Source organism: Rattus rattus, chromosome 8 (assembly GCF_011064425.1).
Source record: "Rattus rattus isolate New Zealand chromosome 8, Rrattus_CSIRO_v1, whole genome shotgun sequence".
NCBI classification, from domain to species: Eukaryota; Metazoa; Chordata; class Mammalia; order Rodentia; family Muridae; genus Rattus; species Rattus rattus.
Genome location: NC_046161.1, coordinates 35277611 through 35303722, shown reverse-complemented (window position 1 = coordinate 35303722; position 26112 = coordinate 35277611). Strand labels below are relative to the sequence as shown.

The 26112-nt window shown below is 49.0% G+C and overlaps 1 protein-coding gene across 1 annotated transcript in view; it reads right to left on the bottom strand.

The window, feature by feature from the left end:
* Clmp (CXADR like membrane protein) overlaps positions 1 to 21070 on the bottom strand; it is a 102398-nt gene extending 81328 nt beyond the window's left edge. Inside the window, exons 1-3 of the mRNA XM_032911456.1 lie at positions 21046 to 21070; positions 20773 to 20948; positions 13774 to 13870 (exon numbers count right to left, since the gene is read on the bottom strand). Coding sequence (XP_032767347.1) covers positions 13774 to 13870; positions 20773 to 20948; positions 21046 to 21070 — 298 coding nt within the window. The remainder of the gene's footprint in view (positions 1 to 13773; positions 13871 to 20772; positions 20949 to 21045) is intronic.
* Positions 21071 to 26112: the final 5042 nt, after the last annotated feature.

Below are 26112 nucleotides of genomic sequence, written 5' to 3'. Positions count from 1 at the left end.
GCTCTTTGCAACATTATTCCGATGCAAACTTAAGTCTGAGAAACACTAACCCGGGCACTGTGCTTCAAATAAAATTTTGGTATCTACATTCCTTTTTAAGTAAAGTAGGGCAATGTGGGTCTTTCCACATGGATTGACAAGGAGTGGATATGTCTGAGAGGCGACAGAGACACTGGTGATCAGGAAGCTAGTGTTCTGTGGAGTTCTGTCTTAGGTCAAGACAGAACCAAGAGGACCCCAGCAGCTGAGATTCCCCACCACCACCACCACCACCGCATCTCCACGCTCATTCCCCCTATCTGTTTCTCTTGCCCCCTTAGCACCTGCAGGATGGGGAGAGACGGAAGCTGCACCTCCCCAAAGCAGCCTCACCCGCTGCAGTCAGGCACAACAAGCAGACTAAACAGCGTTTGAGAGAAGACAGCACAAGCACCTTCTTGGCTCTGTCTCTGTCTCTGTCTCTGTCTCTGTCTCTCTCTCTCTCTCACACACACACACACACACACTCACACACACATGACAATCACTGTTGTGTGTCCTATGGCTGCTTGTGACAAGTTTATGAGACCCTAAGGTCAAGCCCTTCCTTGAGGCTGAGGACACTGTGAATGGGCCATTCACTGGTTCCACGTTTATTGAGCATCGAATGTCAGACACTTTGGGGATGCAGAGAGGAATGAGATCAGCAACTTCACCCTCCTTCCCCGCCCAAAAGGCGAGAAAGAGCATGAGTGAATAGCTACTTCTGAAATGCCTGCCTTTGGTGGGGCAGTGAAGGAGCCCCATGGGGAAAGATCGCATCTGCCACTTAGGCTCTCTTAGAACAAGCCTGAGTTTTGAATTCAGAGTCCTCCCTTGAAACCCTCAGTGCTGTAGGGTGTTTTCCCCTTCTTTTGGGTTTGAAGTGAGGCGAATGGGCAAAGGGGAGAGTGGGAAGCGGACATCTGCCCTATACCCGCATGCTGTGTGGCATGCTGTCTGCAGCACATATAACACGTTTGTGGCCCCCGTCATCAGAACCAGTGGTGACCCTCAGGAGGCCCACATAAGATTTAGCCTACAACCATTCCTTCAAAGGAGGGAAGGGAGAATAGCAGACCTCATCCAAGACTCCAGCCAGCACTCCTCCACTGGGCTGCACGCAATTCTGTCCCAGCTGCATGTGGTCTGGAAGGTGCTAGGGGACACAGGAGGTAGAGTGTGGACTGAGATGGAGACTCTGTCTGTGCCATTTTAAAGGGCCCTCTGTGCTGGCTGGGATGGGCTATGCTGCTCAGTGATACATCTGTTTGGGGACCATCTGCTTTCCACTGTGTAGCCTTCCACCCAAACTCCCATAAGGAAGTGCGATAATCTCATCGGTTCACTACGTTATACTTGGATTGAATCTGTTCTTTGGTCTGTCACTGGGGCCATATCTCAGATAAACAGACATTTGTCTACATCTCACTGGGACAAGTGACCCAATGCGTGTCACCGAGTATCTTCTGGGAGGCCCTGGTAGGTTACTCCGCCTCCTCCTAGTCCTAAGAACTTGATGCGAAATTTATTATTGAACTCAGACGAAGGGTTCGTGGGGATCCCAGGAAGCCAAGCAAAACTGGAAATGTGAACTGTGGCCCTGAGATGAAAATAAAACAGAAAACCAGTTTCACCCCCAAGGGAGTGAGGGGGAGACAGCTCAGCAGTTTAAGTACACTTGTCGCTCTTGCTAACGTCTCAGGTTCTGTTCCCAGGACCCACATGGCAACTCACAACCATATGTAACTCCAGTTCCTGGGGATCAGATGCCTTCTTTTGGCCTCCATGAACACTAGGCACACACAGTACACATATATACACCCATGTAAACCCCTATACACATAAAATATAAATAAACAAACAAGAAACAACACTAAGGGAGGCTGACCGGTGCTGCAGAACCAACACTGTAGCTGAACCTTAGTTTACCTGGCTCCAAGGCTCCAAGGCTACGAGGCTCCAAGGCTCCAAGGCTCCAAGGCAAGATCAGATACAAGCTTTACCCACCTTCCTGACGCCTTCTCTTATCTCTCTCATTACCACAACCTCTCCAGACATGATGACTCACACCTTTGATCCCAGCACTTGGGAGGCAGAGGTAGGTAGATCTCTGAGTTCAAGGCCAGCCTGGTTTACATAGTAAGTTCCAGGACAGCTTGAGTTACACATTGAGACTCCGTCTCAAAAAGACTCAAAATCCAAAAACTAAGAGGCTGAGGGATGAACTATCCAAACAAAAAAGACGAGAACTTCAAACACCGATCTCTCCGATGACATACTTTGTGGACTTATCTATTAACAACTCCACTGTGGGGATGGTGTCATGGGTTTATTCATTTATCCAAATTTAGCCAACTGTACACTTGAAATGCATGAAGTATGTCATACATCGCTATCACATCTCCCTGAAGCTGCTTTACCAAACCACTTTAAATTATTATCAAATGTCTCCCATGGAGTGATGTCATTAGTGATTCTGGTACACACTGGGCTGTGGAGAAGGACCCTCATCACTAAGCCACTCTTTAAAGAGGGCAAACACGTCAGTGTCATAGAAATGCTGGAACGCTGTGACATCTAAGTTTGCATTTTTCTTCCCTTCGGGATAGGATCCCCACTACCTCCCACCCCTTCACTCTACTGCTTTTCTCATTTCACTCAGAGAGACCCAAGCTCATACCTAGCTCTCTGTCCCTCTGAGTGCCCTGGAAAAATGACCTCTCTGAGTCTCACCAGTTGCTCTTCTGCAAAAATGCAGCCACTTCACAATTCTGATGGACACTGGCTCAGTCTGCATATCGGGTGCCTGGCACATTAACATGGCCTGACGTTAGTGATGGCTCGCACCAGAATTGTGAAAACCAGGGAGAAACATTTCAAGGAGAATGAGAAAAGACAGAAGAGAGACAAACACAACGGAGTCTTCTTTTGCTATTTAAAGGGTTTTTGACTTGGGAGGCAGAGTTGGGCAGATCTCTGTGAGTTCAAGGCCACTCTGGTCTACATTGTCCAGGTACATTATGTGAAGGTTGTCTCTGCCTATTCAAGTGTTGATCGTTATCCCGGCAGGGAGCTAAGTGCTAGCCAGATCTTGGTATTGCTATTCTTATAGCCCACTCCTGGTATTTTGTAAACAGTCACTTTCCTCACTTACTGGTTTTCATAATAAAGATATGATGTCTAATAGCTAGGTGGGAAGTGGAGGGAGGAAGTTCCAGGCAGAGAAATGGTCTCTGGAGAGGAAATCAGAAGTGGGTTTCACCAGCGCTGGCCTGGAGAGAAACAGACATACGGGGACCAAAAGAGAGGTAAAAAGGTATCCAAGCTGCGGGACTTAAGGCTAGAATAGTCAAGTGGATTCAGATTGAGCTAGCTCAGATTCTACCGAGCTAAAGACCTAAGTTTCTGTGTCATTGTTTATCCACTGGCGGGGCCAGAAAGTCCCACTGTAATGAGTTCCAGGACAGCCAGAAACGCATAGTGAGACCCTGTCTGAAAACAAAACAAAACAAAACAAAACAAAAACCTTAAAAGGTTTCTGGATAGAAGGATGTGAAGCCAATGTGAAAGACAAAGAACATGGCTTCGGAAGCTTCCTAGACTGGGCCACTGTGCCTGTCACCCAAACTACTCTGTGCCTCGCTCTCCGTATTTGTTAAAGGTCCATGGCTACAACATACTTCAGGGAGAAGTTGTTTTGCCTGAGGAGATGTGCATATGAACCTGGTAGGCACAGGGCCTGCCACAGATGAATGTTTAAAATCTCTCTTCACTTGCAAGGTGATGATAAACCTCCGAGGCCTCAGTTAGTGACACTTGCTGGGGAAGGGAGACTCCCCACTCTGAGGAAAGTCATTCCTCATGCTGAGAGCTGTCTTAAGAACTCAACTCAAGAAGGACGACCAAAACGAGAATGCCTCACTCCTTCTTTAAAAGGGGAACAAGAATACCCTTAGGAGGGGATAGCGAGGCAAAGTTTAGAGCAGAGACTGAAGGAACACCCATTCAGAGCCTGCCCCACATGTGGCCCATACATATACAGCCACCAAACTAGATAAGATGGATGAAGCAAAGAAGTGCAGGCTGACAGGAACCGTATGTAGATCTCTCCTTAGAGACACAGCCAGAATACAGCAAATACAGAGGCGAATGCCAGCAGCAAACCACTGAGAACTGAACCCCCGTTGAAGGAATCAGAGAAAGGACTGGAAGAGCTTGAAGGGGCTTGAGACCCCATATGAACAACAATGCCAACCAACCAGAGCTTCCAGGGACTAAGCCACTACCCAAAGACTATACATGGACTGACCCTGGACTCTGACCTCATAGGTAGCAATGAATATCCTAGTAAGGGCACCAGTGGAAGGGAAAGCCCTTGGTTCTGCCAAGACTGAACCCCCAGTGAACGTGATTGTTGGGAGGAGGGCAGTAATGGGGGGAGGATGGGGAGGGGAACACCCATATAGAAGGGGAGAGGGAGGGAGTAGGAGGAGGTTGGCCTGGAAACTGGGAAAGGGAATAACATTTGAAATGTAAATAAGAAATAACCAATTTAATAAAGATGAAAAAAAAAAAGTAGGACAGTTGAGATTGTCCTGCTGTGCGCTCAAATGGAGGGCAGAGGAGCGAGTCCTTGAAAGGGATTTCTGTTGGAAAAGTTTAGCAAGGCTACGTTTAACATGTATCAGTGAGACAGACAGATAGATGGATGGACAGAAGGGTGGCCTGGGTTTCTGTCCTCACACTGTAGCTCCCTTCTCTATAGCTTCTCAGGGACCAACCCTTCGTCAGTCAAATGGCACCTACTTGATAGATGTGCTGTAAGCATTCAGTGAAATGATACATTGAGAGCTTCGGAGGCTTAGCTCATGACGTCCCTGAACCACATTGCTCTGAGCCCTGCAGACAGGAGCACAAGTGTTCCCACCGTGTGTACATGGCGTGCTTCTGTCAGACACTGCTCTAAGCTCAGGAGGGGTAGAGAGGAAAAGATGAAGTCCAGGTAGAACCAGACACTAGACAGATGTGCCTCACTATGGAGGGATGTTTGTGGGTTCTCCCTCCCCACTGACGTTCCCATGTTGAAATCTCAGCTCTGTGTGATGATTTTGAGCAAGAGACTTGGAAGGTCCTGGGGTATGCAGTGAGGACACAAGAGAAAACAGCAGTTGGCAACCCACAAGACAGCCCTCACCAGACACCAAATCTGCCTGTAACTTGATCTTGAATTTCTCAGTCTGTAAAAGACATAGAAATACATTTTTGCTGTTTATGGGCTACCGATCTATGACGGTTTGTTATAGAATTCTGAATGGGCTAAGACACACATGGACAGGCATGAGAAAAGACATCCAAGAGTGTTGAAGATGTCAGGGAGAAAATATAGCCGAGTAAAATGACAGTGATGTATAAGCAAGCAGGCGTTCTGGGTAGACTGCGGAGCGAGTTCAGGAAAGGTCTCAGTGAGGCAATATGCGCCCTCAAACCTGAAGGGCAGAGAGCCAATCTTGCAACCATCTGGGCAAAGAAGACTCTTGGAAAGGGGAGTGGAGCAGAGACCCTGAGGCAGAAGCCACTGTGACATCATTGGGGGCAGAGGTCTTAGCAGGCTTAGACTGGATAGGTTGGGGAACCTGGGAGATGGCTGGACTCTGTTCTTAATGAAGGGAAGTCTCGGAGGGCAAAGGCAGAGCAGAGCCTGGGGTGCCATTAGAATGTAGGTGACAGGGACTGTGGCTCAACCGAAAAGCCCTGGCTCTCACCTGGAGTGGAGAAGCCAGGAGAGGCCATTGGTCTTTGGCTTTCCTGTAAGCGAACACACCAGGGCCCTGCCACTGCAGTGTGGGAGGGGACCCAGAAATTCTCCCTTCCAGTCTTTGCTCCTTCAGAATGGGCACAGGCACCCAGAATGAGAGTCCCCTCTGGTTCAGTCAGTTTCCATTGCTGTAACAAAATAGCAATGATGGCTAATGTATAAACAAAAGATGTTTATTTATAAGTGAATATCCTGGAAATCCAAGGTTGAGCAGGTTTTCTGGTTATGGTTTCGTGGCAGGATGAATCATTGCAGGAGCAAACTCCAGAGAGAACACTTGGTGACGAGAACACTTAGTGACGGAGGAGAGGAAGCAGGGTCCTTCTTACAACATGCCTCTACTGCAGGGATTATCCAGGGTCCCTCAGCCACTCCCTCTCTCCTTTCCCTCCAAGGACAGCAGCCATTCAAAGTCCCATCACCTCTGAACATCACCGCCCGAGGGACCAAGCATCTAGCACCCGAACCTTTGTGGAAAAACCACATCCATACCACAGTCTTCCAATGTTCCCCAACACTGCCTGAGGTGCCCCCCCCCAAGCCTGTGAACTACTATTTTCAGAGTGAGACAGACCAGGATGTCACAACAGCCTCTACTCCCACGTGTCCTCCCCTCCACCCTCTGCTCCAGGCTCTCTGAAGCTCCACACTCCACCCTGTACCCTGCCACCCTCACCACCCCAACCCTGCACCCATCCTCGGTGCAGTGCTTTCATGCAACTGTGTCTCCCCCCTACATACTTTTGCTGCTCTGCCAGTCTAGAATCTCCCATCTTCCATCATCCTTTTGCAGGACGCCTGTTCCCCTCCTTGTCTGCTGCAAACATTTTAGCCCCATCTCCATTTTCATTCTTCTCTGTCAACCTGGTCTGGACCCCATTGAAATGCGCTGAGTCGTGAGTCATGTGTGGTTCCATATCCACCCAAGGAACCAAGCTCAGGGAGTTGCTCCTTGACTGGAAAATGTATCCTCTCAGAAGATCCACCTCCAACCAAAGACAAACAATGTGCACGAAGAAAGTTGTCAAAAGACCCAAACTGAGGTCAGAGATGTTCTCCCTCCTCCGAGAGAGGTGACAGCTTGATGTCTTGGTGTCAGGGTAAGATTCAGATCACTGTGAAGATCAACTCGGTCTCAAACAGCTCCGACTGCGTGATGAACACATCTGTCTTGGAGCCTGTCAGCCATTTCCCCCACCCCGGGGCTGTCTTCCTTTCTAGCTGCCCACTGGGCATGTGACTTGGAACTAGAGAGAAGGCTGACAAACGTGGGTTGTTGCTTGTTTTAGTTGAAGTCGGCTCCGCAGTACCAGAAACACAAATGCCTTGCCCTACCTTTGTTTGTGTCTGTTAGGCTAACATCTGACTGTTGAGCTTGATTATTTGGGAGCAAAGTAAAAGGAAAGATGTACAGGAGCCAACGAGAGGGCTCCGCAGGTAAAGGTGCTTGCTGCAAGGCCTGAAGACATGTGCTTGATCCCCGGGACCCACGCGGTAGGAGGAGACACTCCTATAGGTTGTCCTCTGACCTCATATATTGCCCTCTCTAGTGTGCCCCACAGCATGAAGACACAATAAATACATACATGGCTTTGTTTCTTTTTAGATGTGCATAAGACGACACTTGCTATCCTTGTGGAAGACTTGACCATGTTTGGTCAGAACCCAGACACATTATTAAAGCCCTTCACCTATCTTTAGTTCTTTAGTTCTGTTTATATGAATGTCAGGTAATCACTCTGGGGGGGGGGCAGGCTGGCTCATCCCTGAGAGCTTGTTTCTTGTTATAGTGGAACCAGATGCACAGTAAATGGGAACAACTGTAGTCTCCGACAGTTCTTTCAGAGCCCCGTGACTCTATCAATTAATAACGACTGGGTCCACTACTCCCCAGACATGGCTCTTATGGGTGCTTTTACCTCTGTGCTTATCTTCCCATCCCTAAGCCTGCTGTGCACACTGCTCATGTGCTGTCAGCCGTCGTGGTCCAGCCTCTACCTATGTCCAAGGGTATAAGCTTGGGACCAAAGAACTGCAGCACTAGATGACCAGCATGCTTTCAGGGTAAGAGTCATCAGAAGTAGGGGACCACAGATGGTGGGGTAGGAGAGCTAACCATTGTTCACTTCATCTCCCCCAACCCTAGGGATCCCTGATAAGTCCTTCCAACTGGGTCAAATGGGGGTCTTGCCTTTCTCTGTCTGTGGACTCCAGGCTTTTGTCTTAGTGGCCACAGGACAGATCATGCAATCTAGATGTGACCTTTCAACTCCTCAGTGCCCATCACAGGCACTGTGAGCTTTCTCTAGAGCTTCTCAGATGATTTTTTTTTTCTTTTGAAACTTCACGGGAAATATACTAAAATGCAGATTCGTGTTGAGGGCAGGGTGTATGGGTCTTTACTTCTATCAGGTTTATTTCAGAAACTACTACAACTGCCCAAGGCTTGCATTGTGAGTGGAGGGCCCCCGAGAATAACCAGAAAGATGGCTTTCTCAGGGATGTCCAGGTTTCAGCATTGACCGTCCCCACACTCTGCTTCCTGAGAAAGCCCAAGTCCTAAGCAGACTGGAGTGGCTGATGATTCTATCCATTAAACAGGAGGCCTTCCCCACATGGGGAACATCAATGTCTGTCTTTCAAAGGAAACTCTCCGAAGGTCCATTTGAGGAGTTGGGATGGAAAGAGGCACCAGAAGATGTGCACAGCTTCCCACGGGCTTGTGAAGCAGGGGACAAACAATGATCTGGGAGCCAGGACTTGGCTTCCTGTTCCCTGCTCACTGCGTTACACAGGGACAATTGAGCTCACTGATCCTTACCTGTGCAATGGATGCTGACCCTGTGTACCTTAAGGTGCTTTCACTAGAATCACAAGAGCAAATGAGGGAGCATGCACGTTCTTAAAGCCCTATCCAGATGTGGGGATGACTGACTGACTAGTGTTTCTTCTCCTTGCTCTGCTTCAGCGAAGCCCTGGGAAGGTTAGTGATAAGTAAGGAGGACCCACCAAGGCGGCCAAGTGAACCAAGTGTTTGCTGCAGCGCAGGCCTGAGGATCGGAGCTTGAATTCCCATCACCCAGAAGAAAGCTGGGTGTTGCCACAGGCATCTGTAACCCCCGTGCTGAGGATGGAGACAGGTGGACTCAGGGGTTGTCTAGCCCCAAATAGTTTATCATTCAGGGGAGATCTTGTCATCAAAAATGAGGTGGAGAGTGAGAGGGACAGGCATCCCAGCATCAACTTCTGGCTGCCACATACCTCCTAACACACATATGCACATACAGACATAATGTATGTACATGGGCATGGACATGTGTGTGAGAATGTATGGACGTGCACAGACATACACGCACACACACAGAGTGGAGAGGAGAGGGAGATGGGGGAGGAAGAGAACCCTAAGTTCTACACATTACGGAACTAGCTAGGAGCTTATGCTGTATCCTTTGGCTACTTGGCCTACAGGACCTAAAATGGACAAAACAGGAGTGAGTCAACACTGCTGGGTTGGCCTTGTCCACTAAAGACACAGTTGGAAGGAGAAGCCACATGCCCTGAAAATTATTAAATGAAAATAAACCACTTGGAAGGGCTGAACTGCTCCTGGCTCTGGAGTCAAGTGGCAAGAGAGGACTGTGATAGCCTACCCTCTCTTACACCCCGCCTTGCTGCAAACTCCAGCCCACCCCTTCTGGAGTCAGTGCTGTCCAGGACGCTCTGAAGACTTCCAGGCCTTTGGGGCCTTGACCCTGAGACTGGCCAGAGGATCACCTCTCCCTGCAGATGTTCTCGCCGCCTTTGTTCAGCACCCTCATTGTCCTTTCCTCTCTGAGGCCCTTTTTGGATGATGAAGAGACTCCTGGAAGAGGAAACATCTTGCCTTTTCTAAGCTGCTTCTTCCCCATTCACTAATGTGTGTCTTCATTCTGGGCTCCATTCATCCTCAAGTATCTAACATGAGCCAGTAGCCCACGTGATCACAGAGGGAAACGCCTGGACGCTACTATTAATGTAACATGAGGGACTGGGAAGATATAAACTGGATCATTCTAGGGTACAGAGCCCTCTGCCTGGGGAGCCAGGCAAAGGCTTTGCCACAAGGGGGTTTGGTATGTGGCAAAGAGGCCAGAAGGTCATGGAGGTGAAGGTCTCTATGAGCAATGTGAGTATCTAAGACAAAGTCACAGGATGGACTTAGGGCCCTTCAGGGGTGGGTCCCTGGCGGGGAGCTGCTTTAGTAGTATGTTGGGAGTGATGCCCTTGAAGCCCTCCATTATTGATGTTATTATTATGGTTAGTTAAGTATGACTGGGTTCATGGAAAATCCCCCAGCCAGATGCAGAAGACTAATACGAATCTGGTGGTCAAGATAAATAATAATAATAATAGGATAAAGTTCTCTTGCTGAGAAACACATCTGACGTCAAGATGCCCAATGTGATGACCCGTAACCTTTCTGAAAAACCAACATCCTGCTGACTAATAGATACGACAAACCTGTGACCTTTCTGACATCCTGTCAACATCAGTCGATTCCCTGACCACACGAATATTGTGTCCTTGGCCTGCGTAAATGTTTCTTACTTCCCCCCTCCCTCTGTTACCCCCTGCTATGGCATAAATTCAGCCTTGGAAAAAATAAAATTCTTGCCTTGATCAGACTGTTGTCTTGGAGTCCTTCTTCATGTCTCTTGTCCCCCATTCTCTTCCAGGTACCCTCTGCACCCATCATGGACAGTAGTATAGGTACAGAGTAGGCGAGCTTCACAGATTTCTCCTCCCTCTCTTTGTCCCTCCCTCCTCCCCGAGCAGGTCATTTGGGGCCGGAAGACAGAGGGACAAGAGGATGATAAAGCTACAGTGTGTTCAGAGGACTTGGATTCCTCGGGGCCAAGGGAATCTCAGAGCTCTGGGAACACGGCATGAGAGGCAGTGGAGCAGAGATGGTGGCTATGATGCAATGGCCTGGTTTCTGGCCTCTTCTCTGTGGAGACTGGAGGGAAGCAGGGCAAAGCCTGCTGCTCCTGGCTGCGGGATGGAAGATAGAACTCCCCCCTAGAGGAAGGCAGATGGAGAACGGGCCTCAGAGAACAACCCAGACTCCGGCAGCCAGGCTCCAGCAAGTGTGCCGAGCAGGAATTCGAGGCCTTTGGGAATCTGGGACACCAGCCTAGCTGACTTTTGTAGGGAGGAAAATCACACTTTGCTCCTTGGGTCAATGGAAAAAAAGCAGGTTTTTCTTCTCACCTTGCGGTTTTCCTGTCCTGCCTCCCCCCGTCCCCAACCTTAAAAAAGGAAATATAATTCAACACATCTTGGATCTGGCTGTTGAGCTCTTTGGAGTCTAATTTTGGTGAGTACATGACCAGCCAAGAACAAAGGAATTTGGGATTTGTGGGAGGCCAGACCCCAGACTGCCCCATCTGTATGTCAGTCAGGATAGAGATGACGACGGACAATATTGGTGATCGTAAGAGCAGATCTCCTAGTTGTATTTTAGCCATCTGACTTGTACAAGTGCAATGCATGATGTTTAAACAGAGACAGAACTACCTGTCGTGTAGCAAAGGTTACCCAAGCTGCCTCTTCATTCTCCTTCCTCCCACCCTTTTCTCCTCTCCCCTCTCTCTCTCTCTCTCTCTCTCTGTCTCTCTCTCTCTCCCTCTCTCTCTCTCTCCTCTCTCTCTCTCTGTCTGTCTGTCTGTCTGTCTGTCTCTCTGTCTCTCTGTCTCTCTGTCTCTCTGTCTCTCTCTCTCTCTCTCTCTCTCTGTGTCTATAGGCACAGATGCACAGATGGTGTGAAGGACAGACATCAACCTCAGGTGTCTTTGCTCTCTCACTCGCCATCCTACTTTTTGAGATTGGTCTATCCGTGGACCATCTGTTTGGGATAGCCAGGGAGGCATGAGGAGCCCTCCTGTTTCTGCCTCTCAGCACCCCAGTTACAGAAGTGCACTTCTGGGCTCTTCTTACACGGGTGCTGGGAATCCACACTAAGCGCCTCATGCTTGCAGAGCAAGCAACTTTCCAGCTCTGCCTCTTTGTTCTTGTCCTTCCACAGCAACCCGGAAGCAGACTGCAAAGGCCCACCCAGTGTCCCCAGGCAGTTCGGTGTAGAGCACCTGACTTCCTGTCTCAACTTCTAAGGACAGAGGTTGCTATGCAGCGGACCACCTGCATGAAGCACTGACAGGAGTGGCTGGTGACAGTAGTTGCCCAACAAAGCATTACTTGATGGTGAGAAGAGAAATGAATCAGCTGGGCCAGGCATTGTGGAGCATGAGGGAGAGGCTCCAGGCTGCTTCAGGGACCTGCGGAGAGTAAGCCAAGCAGCCAAGGAAGGGCCATCTTGACCATAGCTACTTAACACACGAAATTATTCTCCCAGAGAAACTGCAGACAGATGGAGTACAGATGGGACTAAGAGCCTTGTGAAGTCCTAAAGGACAATAATATTCCCCAAAGGACACTAAGGGACTTGCTAGTGGGATAAAGGACCAGCAGTGGCCACTGCAGATTGGCTCTAATGGCGTGGTGTCAGCTTACTTCAAGCAGGCTGCCCACCAATACCTTGTGGGCCCATGCTCCCTGGGCAAAGACAGACATGGCAATGACCACAGACATTTGTTAACTGCTGATTATGTACACACAGGGAGCTAAAACTCGAAATGCATTACTCCATTTAGCTTACACAACACACACACACATACACACACACACACACACACACACACACACACACAATATGCTATGATGACATTGTCACTACTGTTCGGGCTGTTGAGAAACCCGAGGTTAGGGTTAGGGAGGTGAGGTAATTTGCCCAAAGTCATACAATTACAAAGTGACCCAAGCTAGCATCAAGCCAGGGTCTGGGACCCCAAGGGTCAGGTCTCACGGCAGTGGTTCCATGGCTGGTCCACATGGAAGCCTTATGTGCCTCCCACCCTGCTCTTCCCTTGAAGACTGATTGCAAATAATTGGAATTGTCATTGGAAGTAATTCGAAGTGACAGGGGTTGGGTTAGAAGGCTCACTGCTCCAAGTCTCAACGATCCCCCTCAAACCCGAGCCTACATTTAAACAATGAAGTCACAAAACAATTTCCCTCCCAGGGATTGGATTTTTCCTGCTGCCTTCTGTTACCCAGGAGAGAAAAATCAGACTATGTCAGGGGCTGGAGATCTGTTTTGGACAGTGGGTTTCTTGGAGGACAGAAATTTCCTTCTTGGCTTAATCCCGGTTGTTTTCCATGTAGAGTAAAACCACTTCAAACCCAGCAGAGGAGCCCACCAGTCTTAATGAACACATCTCAACCCACTGGTCCGGTCCTTCTTCGTCTTTCTCTTTTTTAGCATCCCGTGAGGGATGAGGCATGGGGGTGACAGGCTGTGATGAAGAATGACACCACACGTTTCAGAAGGCAAGGGCACAGAGGATGCCGGGAGATTTAGTCCCTCCAGGAAGCACCTGGCATGTTGCCAAGGATGCACACTGATTAATCCAGCCTTTCTTTTTTTTTTTTTTTTTTTTTTTTTCCGGAGCTGGGGACCAACAGGGCCTTGCGCTTCCTAGGCAAGCGCTCACCACTGAGCTAAATCCCCAACCCCTAATCCAGCCTTTCTGATGTTGACGGTCACCCACCAGCCTGCTAGCTGCTTTCTGAGCACCAACCTTGATAATGTGGAAGCATAGTACGAGATTGACGTTCATAAGGTCCCTGAGGGCACAAGAGGAGACCCTGACTCCCACACAGGCAGAATTCTATGACTTCCAAGAACTCCCAGGGGCCTCCTAACATTCCTAATGTTCCCTCTCTCCTATGCGCCCATGCCCTTATTTCTGAACGCCTCCCTCACTGCTCAGTGCTGAGGTGGTGGAGACTGGCCTCCCATTTTACAGGAAGCTCTGAGCTTAGCTCAGGGTGGCACCCACCCCGGAAATTGTCTGTGAGGTAGAGGACGTGAATGAAGAAGTATCTTGGATGAACGTGAGCGCCGAAGAAGAGAACCGATGGATTGCTGCAGCCGTCCTGGAGGGGCAGATCGGAGAGGTCCCTCTGCAGACACCTGTCACTTCGCTTTGCACTGTTTCTAAGTTCCATCCCCTCCACCTCCTCCTCTCCCTTTCTCCCCTCCTCCTTCTCCCCTCCTCCATCCTCATCCTCTTCCCTTTTTTCACTTGGCTTTCCTGACCTGACCTCTTCAGACTCCCTTTGCTACCTCTTCAGAGAATCCTCCACTCACTGAGGAACTATTCTGAGGAGAACAGTTCCATTTTCTCCTCCCAGTAGGGGCCCAAAGGGAGCAGGCTTTCTTCCCTGCCTTCTCCTGAGACAAAGCAGTTTTCAGCCTTATCACAGCCAGACTTTGGCTGAGGCTACACAGACTGATCCAACCGTCTGCCCCTCACAATATAAAGGTTCATTTCAGCATTCTTCCCCATTTTGGTCTGTAGGGTGCCAAAGGAAATAAACTTTTATGTTTTCAGAATCCAGACAGTTGGAGTTCAGAGAACCAAAACCTTTTTCTTTTCTTTCCTTTCCTTTCTTTTATTTTCTCTCTCTCTCTCTCTCTCTCTCTCTCTCTCTCTCTCTCTCTCTCTCTCTCTCTCTTTTGAGGGGAGTTAAGGGTCTGCCTTCTTTCTTTACGATACAAGGAATTCAGAACTGCTAAAAGTGGAATTTTACAAGGAAATAGAGTACACAAGCAATTCACACAGATCCCCAGACCTTCACGTCCAGAGCCACACAGCATCACAGGATCTTGTTTTAACAAAGGAGTTCCCGGTGCCTGATCCCAAACAGGACACAATGTCTCACCAAGAACCCCGAGGACCACAGTGAGCCTCCAATTAGTTACCAAGCAGCTGCCCATGGGCTGTGCACAGGATGTGTACAGAGACTCATTTATAAACAGTAGTTGGTAATCCAAACAAACCATTTGAATGGGACGGGGAGAAGGGGTGTGATAAATGGCCCAACATCTAGACACACCCCTTCCTTGGGTAGCACTGAGCCTTGTAGAATAACTGTATGTCTGCTGGTAAAGCTCGGAGCCTTGGGAATCCCCAGTTCTAGGTTAGTATCTCTGTGTTTCCTGGGGTATTTGTGCAAGTTCACTTTTACTTCTCGGAGCCTTGGTTTGCCTATTTATTCGTAGAGTAATAAATCGTTTACTATCGAAGAACAATGTGAGGATGATATAAGGTCCGAGAGCAGACTTCGTGTGAGAACCTGAACTATCTCTTTAAGACACTGGTCACTCTGGCCAGATCCCACAGCTGGAAGACATCAGGCCATTCCCCCTGCAGTTCTCTCTTTGGAATAGAGAATCGATATGCTCTGGACAGCGTGGTGGTGGTGGTGATGATGGTGGTGGTATAGAGGGGTTAACAACCCTTGACTTATGGTCCTACCCAATACCTGGTTCCTCCATGATCCTTGTCATATAGGCTACCCCAGACTAAATGATGCGGTATGAAATTTCCTGCCAGCCGCTGGTAGGGGGCATTTCTCCTCTGGGCTTCTCCTCACCACTGACAACTAGTTTTCTTTTACATTAAGCTATTTCTCTAGTGGAGGTCCTCCATTCTAAGTTGTAAAGGGAAGCCTCTCTTCACCTCTAACGATTTCCCAACTGGGGGGCCCAATTCTGGCTCTTGTAGTTGGAAAACCCTCTCTTCCATCGAACTAATTTCTAAAAAAGATGTTCACTCCAGCTCTTTTCCTGAACCAACCCACCAACTGCCATTTCCCTTTTCCTTTAAAGGCTTCATAAACTCCCAAGCCTTGTACATATGTTAAAAATGGAGCCAAGGGTGTGGGCTCACACCTGCATCCCAGCACTCGGGATGCTCAAGCGAAGCACTGCTGTAATGGGAGCCTGAGGCCAGTCTGGGCCACAGAGTAAGTTTCTCTCAAAGAAAAAAACACTACAACTGTTTGGAATTTCTCCCTACTGTTCTGACTCATGGAATCCTCTCCCAGTGAAATAGAAGGAGGTAAATAATACGGGATTAAATTTGAAAACACAAACACAAATTCTGATCTGTGCTAGGAAGCCACGGAGCTCTGCGCCTTAATGGGTTCACTTGATTATGTGTCAAGAGTGGATAAAGTAAAGCAAACAAAAGGGGTGGTGGTGAGGGAGTTAACAGGACAGCTGTGGGTAAAGAAACTTGCTACCAGACAAGCCTAATGACCTGAGTTCAATCCCCGGAACTCGTATGATCCGAGGAGAAAACCAATTCCTGTGGGTTGTTTTGTGAGTTCAGCATCCTCACCATGGCCATCAATATTCATTCTCCTCTCCTCTCCTCTCCTCTCTCTCTCCTCTCCTCTCCTCTCTCTCTCTCCTCTCCTCTCTCTCCTCTCCTCTCTCTCTCTCCCTCCCCTCCCCTCCCCTCCTCCCTCCTCTCCCTCTCCTTTCCTTTCCTCTCTCTTCCTCTCCCCTCCCTCTCCCTCTCTCTTCCTCCCACTCCCCTACACAAAATAGATGTATTTGTTTTAAGCAGAAGAAAAGGGTTTAATGCTTACAAATAGTTTTGCACAATAAACCCTCAAAACTGGTCTTTCCTGGGTGTCCCTTTTTATGGGTTGTTTTGAAGGTAACTTTTGCCTAGAATTCCAGTTATGAACTCCCCAGGCACAAGGATCTGGGTTTCAGTCCGACCTTAAAAAAGGTCCCCTGGCTCACACAGGACAACTGTGGGCTGAAAGTCATGGACCACTTTGTTCATAGTTCTTAGTAGACTCTTGCGGGTTTATAATCACCTGACACCAATTGCTCCAAGTGGGCAGTGCCTGAAACAAAATAAAATAAAACAAGAACAAAAACCAAGCGAGGGCAGTGGTGAGACCACATCCTTTCCAGAGAATAGCAGGAGATAGTCCTACAAGAAATCCTAGGGATGAGCTTAGTCTAACATTCTTGTGGGGTCGGGGTGGGGTAGCAAGCCTGGAACAATAGAGCAAACTTAAGACAGAAGGGAGCCACTGACACGCCATCCTGGTCTTTGTGTGCCCACAACCACATGTTTGGAACTTCGGGTACTAATTCTTCCTTTTCTGAACACATCAAACATGACGCTTTAGAAAATTTCCAAGATTCCCAGTTATGATGGCTGAATTGAAATGTTTCGACATCTGCCCTATTTTCCAAGCAATTTCTCAACACGACAAAGAATGGCCAATTACTCAGCATTGAGCTCATCTAACTGAAACACTGGAAGGCCAGTTGTGATCTTGTGGCTTAACCGTGTGAGATGAAAGGGCAGGGAGACATTTTCTGTCTCACGGATGTGTAGCAGGGCACATCCTGGAGTCTGGGGACTAGTGTTGGCTCTTTGACTAAGCAAGTTGGGTAGCCTTAGCCGGGTCTCTGAACTCTGGTCCCCTCTTCAGCATAAAAGAAGAGGTAGCTTTAGACAAAGGATGAATCTGGACTCCAAGGAAGGCAACCAGGAAGTCAACTAAACCCTGGAGGTCAGTGGGAAAATCTTACGCTTGTGACGCGTGTCTTCCTCTAAGAAGTGGTTTCTATTAGATTCTCTGAGGCGTCTGAGTTCAGGTTTTTAAGAACCAGAGGTTTAGGTAGTGTTTTAGATCCCTCCCCGCCTCCCTCTAGTTGTGACAATCTTTGGGTCTAGGTTTCAAGTCATCTGTTTCATAGTTCACCATCATTAGGCACTTTGATGAAACACACTCCTGTGTCGCACAACTGAGCATAAGACATCAATAAGTTAGGACGAGACATGAGTCCGCTGGGATCGTATCGCCATTGTGAGCACCATCACTAATGCGGGTAGACCTGTGTGGTCCTGCTCAGATCTGCATGCAAGCTTTCCCCAAGCTCACTGCTGGGAACTCAGCTCCTCCCCATCCTCTTGAGTGAGGTGCTTGTGCTCAGTACCAAAAGCAATGGGCACTGGGCTAGGAATGTAGCTCAGTAGGAAGAAAGCTCACCTAGCATATTCTAGGTCCACTTCCCAGCAACACACACACACACACGCATACACACATGGAGGGAGTGGGGGGAGAGCAGGGTACAATGGCTCGTTTACAGGCTAACCTAAACTTGGTTTTTAAAATGACAATAAATAAATAAATAAATAAATAAATAAGAAATGAGAACTGTTAAAGACACTGGAGGAACAAAATGTCATAGAATGAAAAAAAAAAAAAGAAAAAAGAAATCGAATTCAAGATCCTCTACCCTATCCGCCTTTTACAAACAAGAGAGATGGAACCGGACCTCGGAGAGCTTCCCACTTTCCAATCCAGGCTCTTGCCTTCCTATCAGCTATGCTACGCTACAGACAAGACAGCAGAGTGTAGGATGGGCTCTCTCACAAGCAGGTTAAAAAAAAAGAAGAAGCAAGAAGTCAACTGGCCCACCCCTGCATAAAATATTAAACTCTCCCCCCCTTCCAGCTCTCTTGCTATATACTGCACATTCTCAACAAGAAGAGACTAATGCAGCCACTCACGAGAGGAAACGGCGCGCAAAATTACCCCTTTTAAGGATGCGTGGAATAAGAAACGGTTGCCCTTTTTGCTTTGTTATTGTTGTTGCTGTTGGTTTTTTGTTTTCGTTTTGTTTTGGTATTTTGTTTGTTTTGTTTTGTTTCTTAGGCAAATCTGGGTTTTAATTTGCCTTTGCTGAAGGGTCCTCGTTTTTTGCAAAGAGAAGTTGATCTGGCCAGCACAGCTGCTTTCTGCCTGTGCCCCTGACCCAAGGCAGGATGTCATTTGTGGTACGGGTAGCGGGTCCCTTAAAATTGCTCCCCATTCTCTGACTTGAATAGTTGAAGCAACTTAGACCCAGGACATCACAAGCCTGGATCTGAAAAGAGCCAGATGAAGCAAAGCTTAAGAGGAGGTGTAGATGAAGGAAAGAGAACTCCAGGCCAGTCATCCTCCTTCCCTCATTCCTCTTCTCTCTCAGTGAGAGTACCCAAGAAAGCCAGCGCGTGGGGGATTAACTCGGAGGGTTATTTTCCTATCTAAGGAAGCGATTACACCTAGCAAGCACTTAATAAAAAAGAATCGAGGGCTGGAGAGATGGCTCGGCCGTTAAGAGCACTTGTTGCTCTTGCTGAGGTCACGGCTCAGTTCCCAGCACCCACAGGCAGCTCACAAACTGTCCATAACAGCTTTAGGGATCGGATGCCCTCCTCTGACCTCCATGAGCTCCAGGCACATACACGTTCACGTACACGTACACACAAGCAGGCAAAACACACAGGTAAAATAAGTAAATCTAAAGGGTGAAATTAAAAAACAAATAAAGAAGAAACAGTGAATAGATACATCCTCTGATCTCGGCCCCAGTCAGGGCCTCTTTTCTCATAAACCGAGAGAATGGCCGGCCACCATCACGGGTCACATCCAAGCCCACTACCTTCCAGCTGACTCCGACCCCTTGAACTGAAGTCACTCTTCATTTTCCTCGACACACTGTGCGCAGTCTACCTTCAAACCCCACCTCTGCTCATCGGTGAGCTTGTGGCTTCCCCAGCTACCTGACTTCTGTACACCTTGATTTCTTCACGTGCAGTGTGAGTTTAGGCCCACTGAGTATCCAGTAGGGCTGGCGCTACGAGCCGAGGCGTTAATGAACTCACCCACATCAAAGTACTCGGTATAGAAAAGGACTCAGAGGCTACTTGGCTCTCATAAGGCAATTCTGAGTTTGATGCCACTGCACATCTGAGCATTGGTAGCTTGGAGGCGTGACTCCGGGAGGCTGACAAAGGTGCCATCTAGCCATGCCAGGTGTGCTGCAACAATTGGCCGATATCTCAAAGAGCTTGGAAAAGAGCCCCTCCCCTTCCCTACTTGGGCTGTAGCTTTCTCTCTCTCTCTCTTTCTATCCCTTAGGGGTACCAGTCCCGGACCGCAATCCGGCATACCAACCAATGTGTAAGTTTTCAGGGACTGTCTACAAGCTGTAGTCACTATGCCAAGTGGCTTTTCGGTTCTCCTCCACCTCTGCTGGTTTTTCTGGGCTCCAGTCTCCATCCAATTCATGAAGATACTGGCTCTCAGGCCTGAAAATGCCCTAAAAACGGTCTCATTTTTTGGGGTGTGTGTGTGTGAGGCGGGGGGGAGCTAAGGAAACAAAGCCCTACATAGGAGCTGCCCAGAGTTACCTGGCCAGTCAATTCGGATGTGCTGGTTCTCTGCCACCCTTGGGGCCACCTCTGAATGCCCGCAAACTTTGGGTTTTGGCTCCAGGTGGACAAGAGCTCTGCTTCTTGACATACGCTTGGACTTTGTCCACTTGTCCTGCTACCTTTGGGGCCTGGTCCCTCGCAGGTTCACAAACCCCGTCTAGCTCTGTCCACGCACCCCTTTCTGTACCCTGGCCCACAAAGCTGCCAGGGCCAGTACAGGAATGCCAGCCCGTGTCTTAGGGCACCTCCTCCCCGTCAGGAGACCCTCCTGGTCCTAAATGAGGACCATCCAGAAGGGCTCTTTCTGCCCCGAGCCAGGGTCAGGAGGGGCAGAGTATGCTCTTTCCCTCGGTTGCCTCCTTTGCTGCATTGGTTTCAAGGACTCCAGGCTCCCGTCGCCCAGGCTCGTCCTCACATTCTCGTCCTCCGTTCCTCTGCTTCTCTGGCTCTTTCTCTCTCTCCTTCCCGGGGTCGCGGTCAGCCGGCATCTTCTGGGGTCACCTGGCTCTCTGGTGCTCCTTACACCCTGCCCTGTTTCCCTCTCTACCCCTTTCTCCTTCCTTCTCTCCTCCCTCTCCCTCCCTCTTCCCCTTCCACACATCTGTTTCTAATCTGAGCGCTCAGAGGCGCCTGTTTGAAACAAAAAGCTCCCCCCACCCTCAAAACCTGGCACAGAAAACCCTGGATGAACCTTTTCTCCCCAGCTCTCCACTTTCCCCTGATACTCCTGAAACCAAAGCACGCGCTGAAAAGTACCCTCCACACCAAACGGTTCTCCGCCAAACTCCACCAGGAAACGCCCCCACCCCGGAGCTGGCTAGAGGGCCCAGATGTGTGAGACATTTCGATGGCCGACTGGGCGGTCCTCCGTTGCCAGATGCGCCCCCTCGGTGGCGCGGAGGCAGGGACCGAGTGGTTGCCGCACTCCCGGACTGCGGAGACCACGGTGCTGAGGGCGGGTCTCCACCCAAACGCAGGGTGGCGTTTCCCCAGGGCCACCCTAACTCCCGCCCTCCCCAAGGCACTCACCTAGCCAGAGGAAGAAGAGGGACATCCCGATCCCCGGACACGGGCACTTCCCGGCTCAGCGCAGCCTGGCTGCAGGGCGACCGAGCCCAGCCGACGGACCTTCTGTGAGCAGGGCGCGGCGCCTCGGGGTGCGCGCGGGGGGCTGCAGCCATGTGCGGGCGCTGGCCCCGCGCCCGGGTCCCCTGCGCGCTGCGCTCCGGGGGCACCGAGGGCTTCTAGCCCTGGCTCCACCAGCTCGCGCCGGGACGGGGGCCGGGCCCAGGGTCAGGGAGGAGAAGGCGAGGCGGCAAGAAGCTACCGCTTCGTGGAACACTTTTCCCTGTTTGGAAAGAAAACCGACTGGAGAAAGAGGGAAAAAAATGAGCTGGAACCACACGGCTGCCTCCTACCGCAGCCCCTCCCTCCATCCCTCCCCTCGCCCTCCCTTCTCTTCGCTCCCGCCCTCCCTCTCTGCGTTTGGGGTTAGCTGCTGGGGCTGCTTTACCTCCCACCCGGGAGGGAGGGCCACGGCCCGGGGTGATCAAGGGGGGCGCTCGGTGCCAACTGGTGCGGTGCAGGAGAGAATCCGCAGCACTTCGGCCAAGAGCCGGTGGATGCGGCCTTTTCAATTCTGTCTTTTTTCTCCTTGATCTCTCTAGTCTCTCTGCTCTTTTGTATATTTTTCTTCCTTACAATGCTCTATGGTTCTCTCTCTCTCTCTCTCTCTCTCTCTCTCTCTCTCTCTCTCTCTCTCTCTCTCCTCTCTCTCTCCCCCCCCAGGGGGATATGCTGGGGGTGGGGTACCTGGGTAGCACCATGTGCTCTTTGTTGGCCTGGAAGTCTATCTATGTAGACTAGGCTGGCTAGGCTGGCCTCGAACTCACAAAGACAATACCTGGCGCTAAGCATACCACTACACCAGATCTTTTTCACTTTCTTGCTTCTTCTCTTGTCTCCTCCTTTCCCCCTCTCCCTTCTTGTTTTCCCCAGCCTCTTATTTCTCCTATCCTGTTCCTTCCAGGTTTTGTTAGGTCGGCATGAAATCACTAGAGGCACCATATAAATAGTGGGGTTGTGCAGTAGTGGATCATTAAAACCGTTCTGAGCCTTCCCTGTTTGGACCCTTTTCATGTGGCCTTTGCGTTTGCCATTCATAGTCAACCGCTGTGAAATCCGTACAGGGCTGAGCCGGCCACTCTCCTAGAGAAGTGGGAATCCGGGTTTCAAGGAAATGGTGATGCATTAAGGAGCATTATGGAGATGCACACATTTATCCAGCACTTGGGTGGCTGAGGCAGGAGGATGGTCAGGGGTTCACATCTGCCCTTGGGTATTTAGTGAGTTCCGTGACAGCCTGAGCTAGGTGTCACACTAAACACTAAAAGAAATGCTAGACACTTGAATCCTGCAACCTGACCATCAGACAATTAAAACAACGGATCCCAATGAGCTGGAATTCCCCCCAGGAATCCCATGTTGGGAGAAGAACCTAGTGCCTGGGTCGGCCAGAGAGAACACTTTTTTCCTGAAAAGGAATTTACAATTTGTCAGACCCTCTTACGGGACAGACAGAAGCACAGTGATGGGCAGGTCCACGTCCTGATCGGGAATTACTTAGGCAAGAGCTCAGTTTCTACTTAAGCCTGAGTCCAGAGCACAGAAGACAGATTGGGGCAGAGGGGTGTTGTATCTCCCTTCCTCTTCCCAGTGAGAAGAGGCATGAGATTGAATAGATCTCCCTCTTCTGCCCCAGAAGCATTGCTTTGGAGGTGGACAGAGGGCAAGAGGCTGGAGGGCCCACAGAGGAGAGCCTTGGTGCTTAACGTCCTGCGAGAAAGGACCAGAGAAGAAGCGAGCAGTAGGAGCTGCTCAGGTCTCAAGGGCTCAGCACTCGTCCTGGCACTTTTCCTTGCACTGCAGAAGAGAACACTCTGCTGTAGTCCCAGGCTATGGATGTCCCTGGAGGACTGGCCAAGGCTGCTGCCATTCACCTATAGTCCCACCACCTAGCCTGGGGGCTGGGGCCAGAGCCGAATCATAATTCATGTGAGCAATTAACAGTCCTCTCGGAGGCTGGCAGGATGCCCCCTTTCCATCTCCTTTCTGGCTCGATTAGCCTCTTAGGACTGACTTAGGTCTTCTCAGTTGTACAGAAAGTCAGTCCCATTTCACAGGCGAGGAAAGCAGAGTCCAGGAGAGACTACATGATTCTTACATCACTCTGAAATGTTGTCAAAAGCCTCAGTTGTTCTTGGGGTTTTAGGGTATTAGTTCCAACCCTTCTTCTCCCCATCTTCTTTTCCTTCCCTACATTCTGTCCTGAAAATCCAACCCAGACTTCATGCATGGGCATTCTTATTCTGTTTTAGAGGGAAGGAAACTGTCTCTTAGGAAGATAAAATGTCCTGCTCAAGCTCAGAAAATGTTAAAAGCTCCTTCCGAAAACAAAGCATTTAAACATTACATTTATATTATGAAATATTTAAAAGGTTTCTTTGGTTCTGGAGTAAACGTGTGTGCATGCATGCATGCGTGTGTGTGTGTGTGTGTGTGCTTTTGTGTATGTATGTGTGTGTATATGTATGAGTGAATGTGTATGTGTGTGTATTTTTGTATGTGTCCTAAATGTGTATGTGTGTTTATGTTTGTGTGTGTATGTGTCATGTATGTGTGTGTGTATGTGTGTGTTCTATATGTGTATGTGTGAGCATGTGTGTGAGTGTGTACGTTTGTGTGTGTATGGGTGTATTGTGTGTGCATGTATTGTGTTTGTGTGTATAGGTGTGTGTGCGTTTGTGTGTATGTGTGTGTGAATGTGTATATGCATATGTGTATATATGTATGTGAGCGTGTATGTATATATGTGCATGTGTGTATGTATGTGTATATGTGTGTGTATGTATGTATATGTGTATATATGAGTATGTGTGCACATGTATGTATGTGTGTATGTGTGTGCATGTGAGTATGTGTGTGTATTTGTGTTGTGTGTATGTGTGTGTTAATGTATATGTGTATCAGTGTGTGTATGTATGTATGTATGTGTGTGTATATGTATGTATGTATGTATTATGTGTAGAAGTGTTTATGTGTATGTATGTGTGTGAGTATATGTGTGTGTAAATATGTGCATATGTGTGTGCTTGTGTGTGTATATGTTTGTGTGTGTTCATGTGTATGGGGGTGTGTTTGAGGAAGAGTCTGACTGGATAGCCCTATTTTGCCTGGAACTCACAATGTAGTCCAGGCTGTCTTTACGTTCATAGAAAGCCTCCTGCATCTGCCTCCAGAGTGCTAAGAATAAAGGCGTGTGGCACCATAGGTAAATTTTTCATTTTGTAATCACTTGTCTAATAAGGTATATCCACAACTATGTTGAAAAATGAATTCTTTATAAAGACTGAGGGAGTAGAAAGGAGACTCAAGGAAAGATACTCTTTTGATATTTCTGATCCACAGCTTTTAAAAATTGCTTGACGTCTTTTCAGACACACCGAAAGATAGTAACAGCAGTACAGAAGTCTCTGGATGCCCTCGCCTCTGCTTTCCCTCGTTATCCCTCGTTAGGGAAGGCGTGTTTTGATTCTGTATGCTTCTAAAGCACCTCTTCTATCCTACTGCTACCTTTCTCGTTATTGCTGCTCTGGCTGGAAGGATGTGTGCCCGAAGACAGACGTGTGTAAGTGTAGCAGATGTGTGTCTAGATCCATACCACCCAAGCTGAGGCTATCAAGACTCCTTGGGTGGAAGGATTTTAACCACTGACCCAGGTGCTTAGATCATGCTGAGATTAAACACTCACTTTCCACCAGCTCTGGGGTCACTAGGGAGCAGAAGCATCTTCCTTGGGTGGTGATCTGCCACTGACATAAGTCCAAAGTAGAGGTTCTGGGGACAGCCTGTAAGAGTATTCCACTGCCTGCTGATGCTGGGTCCCTTGGGAAAATCCAAGGATGTATGTGACACTCTTACCTTTAGTGGACCCTCAAGTCCAGTGGAGAGACGACTTCAGCATGTGAAATAGTTCAACCACAGCAGAAGAAAGACAGTAAAGTTTCAAACAAAAACAAACACGGGGCCTCCCCAGCACACTGTGGAGCACGGTGGTTAAAGAGCAATGCTTCAGTTTTGAGGATAAATAGGACTGAACAAGGACCCTAGGTGGGTCAAAGACGTGGAGCCTACATACTCAGGAGACATTGGCTGAAACAGAAAATGAAATGATCAAAGCAAAAAGCCCTGGAACATGGGACTGAAGTCAGACCGAGAAAGCTACTGAACTCTGGGCAAAGGCTTCTGGGATTCGTTCAGCATTGACATCATGTTAACATGAAATATCGTGATGACCACCAGGGTTGGTGAGCAACCTTAGCATGTCCCTCGCACCTGCTCAACTTTCCACTCACGCCTTCCCTAGAACATTAAACACTGTCTTAGTCCTCTGGCTTTCTGTTTGTTCCGTTGGCTGGCTTGGTTTCTTTCGAGTCTGAGTGTCACGTAGCTGAGGCTGGCCTCAAACTGGATACTTAGCTAGGGAGACCTTAAACGTCTGACCTGCTTGCCTCCGCCTCTGAAGGGTTTCGATCGCAGGTGTGTGTTTCCAAGCCCAGCTGTCTCCAGAGTTTGTAGAATACTCAGCTTCAGGAATCACTTAGCGGGAGATGTATCTCATGCAAGAAGCCTAGGGTTCAATCTTCCGTTCCACATCAAACAGGCACGGTGGTGAACACCTGCAATCCCATCTGCAGGAGGGAGAGATGGGAGGATCAGAAGTTCAAGACCGTCTTCAGCTGCATAACACATTTGGGGCTGGTGTGGGCTACATGAGATACCACCCTCCAAGACAAATAAGGAGGAAGAGGAAGAGGAGAGGGGAAGGAAGAGTAGGAGGAGGAGGAGGGAGGAGGAGGAGGAGGAGGAGGAGGAGGAGGAGGAGGAGGAGGAGGAGGAGGAAGAGAGTGAAGGAAAGAAGGAAGGAAACACTTGTTGCTTATCTGGTTGTGGTGGCCTGTGTTTGCAGCCTTTGCGTGGGGGAGACTGTTGTGAGTTCAAGACTGTTTCCGGCTACAGAGTGAGACCCTATCTCAA